General features: G+C 33.2%; 2 protein-coding genes across 3 annotated transcripts; one reads left to right on the forward strand and one right to left on the reverse strand.

Annotated features, from left to right (window-relative positions):
* On the forward strand, positions 1-5,322 carry LOC113230177 (casein kinase II subunit alpha). 2 transcript variants are annotated; one of them, XM_026463983.1, is made up of 7 exons: positions 1-120; positions 2,256-2,542; positions 2,629-2,816; positions 2,942-3,134; positions 3,293-3,522; positions 3,613-3,761; positions 3,990-5,322. In XM_026463983.1, exons 1-7 carry the CDS (start codon positions 75-77, stop codon positions 4,076-4,078), a joined length of 1,182 nt encoding a protein of 393 aa, XP_026319768.1. In that variant the 5' UTR covers positions 1-74; the 3' UTR covers positions 4,079-5,322. The 2 variants fall into 2 exon arrangements, with proteins under 2 accessions (XP_026319768.1, XP_026319769.1); XM_026463984.1 differs by lacking the exon at positions 1-120 and adding an exon at positions 1,732-1,880.
* Positions 5,323-5,389: 67 nt separating this feature from the next.
* Positions 5,390-7,756, reverse strand: LOC113230178 (cytoplasmic tRNA 2-thiolation protein 2). Its single transcript, XM_026463985.1, has 4 exons — positions 7,357-7,756; positions 6,921-7,285; positions 5,910-6,182; positions 5,390-5,834 (listed from the first exon to the last, which is right to left on the reverse strand). Exons 1-4 carry the CDS (start codon positions 7,622-7,624, stop codon positions 5,589-5,591), a joined length of 1,152 nt encoding a protein of 383 aa, XP_026319770.1. The 5' UTR covers positions 7,625-7,756; the 3' UTR covers positions 5,390-5,588.
* Between the last annotated feature and the right edge of the window lie 6 nt (positions 7,757-7,762).

Consider the following 7,762-nt stretch of genomic DNA (forward strand, 5'->3'; position numbering starts at 1 on the left):
ATAAAGATAATACAAGTTAATAAGATATTGTTCTGTTGCCTGTTGCCTCCTTCCAGTGTTGAAAATATGACGTAATGGGTTACAGTACGCCGTATATATTATTACGCTTTTTAGTTTTTGGTAAGACCTGAATAGAACATTTTAACGTTATTTTTTTATGATTTTCATGTTCGACGTAAATGCTATGTTCACATCGCGTGAAAATACTAGATGTGAATAAGGGTTTAGGTTGATTTTAGAGTGACACTTCTTAATTTGTTTATATAGGATATCGTTCTTCCACGCCGCCCAACCCTTAGGCGTAAGCAATGAATAAAGCGAGGTATGCTACATAAGTGTATAAGTGAGCACCATATTCAGCTCACGCGGGTCAAAGGGTGATATAAGCGCGTGACGCTGATTTATTTGTATTCTCTACATTACGTGTCATAATTAGTGTGCCACTCATATCGCTTATTATCGCTAGAATATAATAATTTGAGCAATGCTGTCAGCATCGCCTAAGTCGAAGTATACGAGACAAAAATGGAGCGTGACTTATGGCGCGACGTTGATGAACTAATCAACTTTGCGCGCACACTGGCTGTGTGTTCATCTTTGTCAAACGAACGTAGACCGGAAGTGGTATCGGTAAACATTTGCTTTTCTACATAATCGCGGTAAACCTATCGTTATTATCATCTACCTATTTGGTGATTAAGGAATCTTTGATGATCATGGACTTATGGCACTCTCCGTACCGTAGTTGGTAAGTATTCTTATAACTTATTAATAAATAACATATACGGATTTAAGTTCAAATTCAAATCTCAATGCTCTGCAATTTTTCCCAAGTATTTAAGTATCACAAGTAGGTGGCATTGCAGCATGGACCCAGTAGTGAGCATAGGCTCAATAGTGGATGTCGTCTGGATGCTGTTCAAAGTTAGATATCATGTATGGAGGAAATAAATATACGCTTCGTGTGTGTTCGACAGGACCCTTGATCTATTTTCAAAATCAAATTCATTCAATTTTGTTTGAGACCGAGTTGGCACACCCCACACCCACACCATTAGTGCTTAAATTCTCTTTGACCCGCACCAAGTACCTAATTCATCCTTTCGTGTCATCAGTAGGAAGTCTGAATACAATACAGAGACATCTATTGAACCTTCTCAGAATAATTATGTGTTACCACTTTATGTCATGTCATGACATATAAGCACATCGGAACTAAACACATTTCGCACTAGTTCGTCATCACTTGCACAAATATTATATTACTGGATCGACTGTAGGTTTAAAAGCAATTTTTTATTTTAAATACATATTTTATAACAGAATAAAATTTATTTAGTTGTTACAACGCATTTTTTTTAAAGCAAACATGACCACAAAGAAACGTTGTGAAAACAATGCACGTTAAAAAGTACCGAGTGACGCAACGCGTTTAACATTTTAATCGATGTGAAACATCGATAATAGCAACTAATCGATATTTTATCTAATATTTTTTGTAATATATTTTCATTCGCTTCATTATTTGCGACTAAAATGCTTTTTAAACTGATATTATTTCAGTTTGATTTCATATAAAAGTTGAGAAACAAAGTAATGTTTGTTATAAGGCTCTGTAGATTTCAACATTCGAAATTGGTGTATCGATATGTTGAAATCGACAGTTGAACTTACAAAATGGTGTAGTGGCGATGGCGGGAGGAAGAGCAAAAAGTAGATGGGTGGGCGTCCATCTTGAATTTTGCTGAATTTGAGCCGGTTTACTTGTGATAAAGGAATAGTTTGTGGCTCAAAAACCACTATTTAGCGAATTTTCATGAAGTTTTATGTGTTACAATAATTCATCTTAAAAAATAGGAATAAATGCAGTAATGTGTTAGGTATGAATATCCACTGGAACCATTCGATCATTTGACGAGTAATGGCGTGCGTTTTTCATTTGAAGACACTTTCAAATTTTATTTAGTGCCGTCAGATCCCATGAATATGCTTTTGTTCTGCAACACAGTTTTAACCTTATAATAATGCAGTGAAATTTGTAATATGTAACGATAACCTTATTGCATTGTTTCGGTTTTAGTGTAAAATTGTAGTGAGCTGGATGTCGTTTTTAGGTTATACATCACAATCCTAATTGAAGAGTGACTCGTAATCAAAAGTTCTTGTGATTCAACTGCTAACGTAGATCAAAATAAAAGTGCTTGATAACTGTGGCATTGTTGCAGACATGTGACCTATTTATTTTTTGTTCACAGTATCGTTACTCAAGACTTATGCGATTTCCGGAAAGATTAGTGCCAGTAAGCCCCTAGGTTCGACGGTTTGGAAGTATACAATGGCAGTACCTAGTAGAGCTCGGGTATATGCCGATGTGAACTCACAAAAGCCACGAGAGTACTGGGATTATGAAAGTTATGTAGTGGATTGGGGCAATCAAGAAGACTACCAGCTGGTTCGAAAGCTCGGGCGTGGAAAATACAGTGAAGTATTTGAGGCAATAAATATCACAAATAATGAGAAGTGTGTAGTAAAAATATTGAAGGTTTGTTTCCATTTAACAATCAATTAAATATATCCTGAGATCATTTTCAAGGTATTTGCTTAAACAAACAATTTTATTTATTGCAGCCTGTCAAAAAGAAGAAGATTAAAAGAGAAATAAAAATATTAGAAAACTTAAGAGGAGGCACAAATATAATTACACTACAAGCTGTAGTCAAAGATCCTGTATCTCGTACTCCAGCCCTAATTTTTGAACATGTGAACAACACCGATTTTAAGCAATTGTATCAAACCCTTTCAGATTATGACATAAGGTATAGACATTTAAAACTTTTATTTTGTGCCGAATATTAGGAAAATGAGAGATGTATTTGGCTGCAAAAAGTTATGATTTCCCCTTATTGTAGTTGGATTATCAATGTGATTGTTTTTTTTTCAGGTATTATTTGTATGAACTTCTGAAGGCATTAGATTATTGCCACAGTATGGGCATCATGCACAGAGATGTGAAGCCTCATAATGTGATGATCGATCATGATAACAGAAAGTTACGTCTCATTGACTGGGGGTTAGCTGAGTTCTATCACCCAGGGCAAGAGTACAATGTTCGAGTTGCCTCTAGATACTTCAAGGTAATATTTATGATTCATTACATTCTAAATAGTTAATTTGATAAATTACTCTAATACATTTATTATAATTATTTACATTTCAGTGTGTGCTATTAATTCAATATAAACACAGTAATACTTAAGAATTCAATGACAAATATGTAATAATCTTATTTCAGGGTCCTGAACTCTTGGTGGATTATCAAATGTATGACTACTCTTTAGATATGTGGTCTCTGGGATGCATGCTTGCATCAATGATTTTCCGCAAGGAGCCATTTTTCCATGGTCACGACAATTATGATCAGCTTGTGCGTATTGCAAAGGTGCTGGGCACTGAAGAGCTGTTTGAATATTTGGATAAATATCATATAGAACTGGATCCCCGGTTTAATGATATTCTTGGAAGGTACACTTCATTGAACATGGAACAACTTTTTGTAGTAACATTGTAATTTTAGATATATGTACCCAGTAACTTATATGTTAATGTTCATAGGCATTCCCGGAAGAGGTGGGAAAGATTTGTGCACTCTGAAAATCAACATTTGGTGTCTCCCGAGGCACTGGACTTTCTTGATCGCCTGCTGCGTTATGATCACTATGAGCGTTACACTGCTCGGGAGGCAATGGATCATCCATACTTCTGTAAGTTTCAGTTACCTTGTTCCTTATGATGATTTTGTTTGATACTAAAATTTCATATTTGACTATTTATTGCTTGTCAGGTTGAAGGAACTTTTCCTGGTGTTCAATCTTTGTATTAATAATGTTAATATAATTTGTATTTTTTTAGTAACTGTGTTATTGTCGTCTGATTTAACAGGACCATAAAATTTGAAGTTCAGTGTATAATTTTTTATGTTATTGTTTCAGATCCTATTGTGAAGGAGCAAGGGCGAATGGTGTCCTCCACCTCTCCAACTCCGAATGTATTGCAAGGACCAATAAATGCTGCAGAATAATTGTTACAAAGATTCAGTAATGCTCTTTATAATGGTAATATGTATTGAATATGTACTTGTACAAGATTCCAGAAGAGACACTGTAAACAAACCAAAAGGAGGCCACTGGTGGTGTAAATATCCTAGGCAGAAGACAGTGAACCAACATCTTTAAATGTAATTCCAATGTTTGATAAATACAGTTATAATTTGGAAAGACAATATAATTTAGTGTTTAATATTAGTAAATCTGGTTTATTCATTGCGTTAAAGTGTTTTATCTCTGGTATAAATTGTGAAGCAGGTCCCTGAAGTGAACATGTTTTAAAGGTGATAATTGATGGATACGAAATTGTAAAGTAAAGCCTGTTTTTTTTTTACTTTTTACATGAACTTCCGTATTAATTTATTGAGATAAAGTAAACCATTCAAGTTTCATTGCACTTGATCTTTTGCATTTATTAACCTATGTATTGTAATTACTTGTATAATATATTGGTAACACCTGCATACCATTTGCATGTACTGGTTAGCAGCTTTTCGTTGGTATACTATTTAAAATTTTGTATTTATGTAATAGAAGTAAACTGTAGATATGTGTGATATAAATACAAAATTTTAATATTATTAATTAATCGTTTTCTTTAATTGTATTACATGTTTTATAAAGGAGACCAGTAACAGTAATTAATTAGCTAATGTCAGGTAAAATATTGTTTTTATTATAGTAAGTTATGTTAGCTGCCCTTTTACATATTACATTTACATGTTCATAAACAACAGAAATTAAGTCATTATTTTCAATTTAAAGATGAGTCTCACTAATTGATTTAAATAATATTTTTTTGTTACAATAATAAAGTTGTTGCATCAAAATTTTCTTAATAAACAATACTAACTTTTGCCTGGAAATTTCGATTATTTTACGTTTGCTGCAACATAATATCCCTCTCACATAAACAAGTCAAGTGTGAAACGCCGTCGTAGGTGTCTACACTGTGTAACTTGCGGTGTTTCCCCTCTGGTGTTAGTAAATTTTAGATGATAAGAAATACACAAGAGTTAGATATTAATGTGCTAATTCAGTCATTTCTCAACACAATTAGCTAATCTAATAGCCATTCAGTGGTCATTTAATGATTAGATGTGCTTACTGTGCTGTATACTACTTGTACTTTGATACGGCAACATTTGTACATGGTACATTTAAGATAGTCGGCCGCGGGTTTATTATCGAGGTACGCATTACTGTTTCTCGTAACGACAATACCTTATATTGTCATATAAATAAATTATGTAATGATGACTTATTGAAATAGAGTCATCTAGTTTTATTTAACAATTATTTTTTTAGTGTACATATATGATGATCAGTTGATTGAATGAACTCTTATTCTATTATGGAAAATTAGTAAATAGAAACTATTGTGTTGACTTATGTAGGTAACTAATACTTCATACAATAAAGTGATAATGTGCGAATAACAATGATATAAGAATGCAAAAAATTAGTATGTACTTTTTATTCATTTCACTTATCTTTTAACAAGTTCTGTACATGATTTGGTAAAGTGTGCTTCATTTCAGAGTAATTCCTGCTGCAGCTAAAACATAAATGTTTATAAATAAACGGAAACATTGATTTATTAATATTATTCTCAGTAAAGTGTAAATGGTTAGAACTTCCGCCGTCCAGTAGTTCCGAATTTGAAATTGTTCTTGAAAAATTCGTAGCATCAAAAGCTGTTAATGTTGTTTTCTCAGTGCCCACATTACTCTGAAATAACATTATTCTAGTTAATCTAGACATTAAGTATCATTCAAAATTGCAACACATTAATAAGACCCTTACCTGACACATAATACATGTTTCCTTTGTTTGGACTTCATCAATAGCACTAATTTTGTCAGCAGTCTTGCATACTGTGGAAATAGTAGCTGGGAAGCTTTCTTGTAAATTAATTACAAAGGTATTAATCACTGATTGCAGGCTATTTTGTTTAGTTTTATCATAGTGTGGTACTTCCAGCTGTTTTATGTTCAAATAGTGGTCCAATTCCTCCTTACTGATATCTCGCATTGGCCTAACTATTGTTACAGTATCATCCCGGGTATCACACAAGCCCTAGAAATACAAAAATCCATACTACATGCAGTATAGGTATTAAGCAAAAGCTTGCTCACTTACTGTTACAACAGTACATTATGCTACAGACTATACTATTATTTTGTGTTTGGATATATACACAGAGAAGAGGGTGTAGGCTCAATTTACATTGCTGCAGAAAGAATACAAGCGAATTTTTGTAACCATAGCATAAAGCATAATGCACTTTGTCAATTATATATACAAATTATATATGAGCCAAAAAATAGGTTGCTTGTCTTGGGGAGTATTGTCTTTAGTCTATACATTACATAATTGACAAATTTCATTAGGCAATGTACAATTTGGTTACAAGAATTCAAGTTATTTCCATTCCGCAGCATTGTAAACTGAGCATAAAGGTTTAATTTCAACCTGACGCTTGACACTTTGCAACATTCTTATAGTCAGTACTTTATGAAAGGTGCAGTGTCAAGCCTGAGGTCCTCTTCACACTAGCAATAACACTACTAACAGCTAACTTGAATTTTGTTGATTTTGCATTTTTAATGCAAAATTATACACCTAGTTTAAATTAAATTCAAAATCAAGAAAATAATACAAAAGTAATAATATAACTTTGAAAATTAAAAAGTTATCATGAGTTTTCCTTTTATAGGCTCTGGTGAAATGTTGTAATTTTAAATTAGCAGTGTTAATTGCTGATATCATCTTGACTGTACTGTGAATCTTTGTCATATAAAAAATTACACTCACAACATCATTCTGGACTTGTGACCCACGTCCCAAAGCAAGATTCGAAAGCAAGTTGCTGGCCAAAGTTGTAGTCGTTTCAGCAGTGAATACAAGATTACAATTTAACAATTTAGCATATCTGATAAATAAACTCCGCTTTATTTTTGGATACAGATCATTACTTATAGTTGAAGGCATTTTATTGATGAAGTTAGAGAATTCCTGTTCCAATTTTAAATTTTTTGAAGGAAGACAATAAGATTCAAGTAGTTCACTACTTGGTTTCATGTATTCACTAATGTGTGTTACGTGTACATTAAAATTCCGTTTCCTACATTGATCCATGATTTTTTGAGCTTGATTCAATGTGTTGTCATCTGCTGCATCTGAAAAAAGTAGAGATAACCGAAAATGCTCGTAAGGCCATTAGGTATACAAGAAATGTTAAAATATTTACCCATCAACACATGTAGAAAACACACTTTGATCCTCAACTTTTTGTGGCTGTCCACCGAAATGCCATCAAATATTAAGTTCAGCAGAACTGAAGATCCGGTTCCTCCAGATAAACATACTAAAACTTTTTCATTTGACGATAGGATTTTGTTTTTCCCAATGCATGCTCGAAACTTGTGATTCATACTTGCTGTGAAGCATTCTTCGCAATAATTGTCCTTTTTCCTTAGAACGATAGTACCTGGGTTTTTGCACTTTTTGCAGATCATTTTCAATACTCATTAACTTTGTTTATGTTTTTGTTAAATACAATACAAGTTGCAAACTCCACTTGCCCAAATTATAGCCTCGACCATAGATCATACACTTCATTAGAGAGCCTCGACATCTTTCTAATTTGTGGCCTG

Source organism: Hyposmocoma kahamanoa, unplaced genomic scaffold, assembly GCF_003589595.1.
Source record: "Hyposmocoma kahamanoa isolate Upper Pololo Valley unplaced genomic scaffold, ASM358959v1 63, whole genome shotgun sequence".
Taxonomy (NCBI): Eukaryota; Metazoa; Arthropoda; class Insecta; order Lepidoptera; family Cosmopterigidae; genus Hyposmocoma; species Hyposmocoma kahamanoa.

Coding starts and splice junctions, on each gene's coding strand:
- LOC113230177 (XM_026463983.1), top strand. CDS start 75: ATGGGTTACAGTACGCCGTATATATTATTACGCTTTTTAGTTTTTG. Junction 3,135..3,292: donor TTGCCTCTAGATACTTCAAG/GTAATATTTATG, acceptor ATCTTATTTCAG/GGTCCTGAACTCTTGGTGGA. Junction 3,762..3,989: donor AATGGATCATCCATACTTCT/GTAAGTTTCAGT, acceptor TTATTGTTTCAG/ATCCTATTGTGAAGGAGCAA.
- LOC113230178 (XM_026463985.1), bottom strand. CDS start 7,624: ATGATCTGCAAAAAGTGCAAAAACCCAGGTACTATCGTTCTAAGGAAA. Junction 7,286..7,356: donor TTTTCTACATGTGTTGATGG/GTAAATATTTTA, acceptor TACTTTTTTCAG/ATGCAGCAGATGACAACACA. Junction 6,183..6,920: donor CACAAGTCCAGAATGATGTT/GTGAGTGTAATT, acceptor TTGTATTTCTAG/GGCTTGTGTGATACCCGGGA.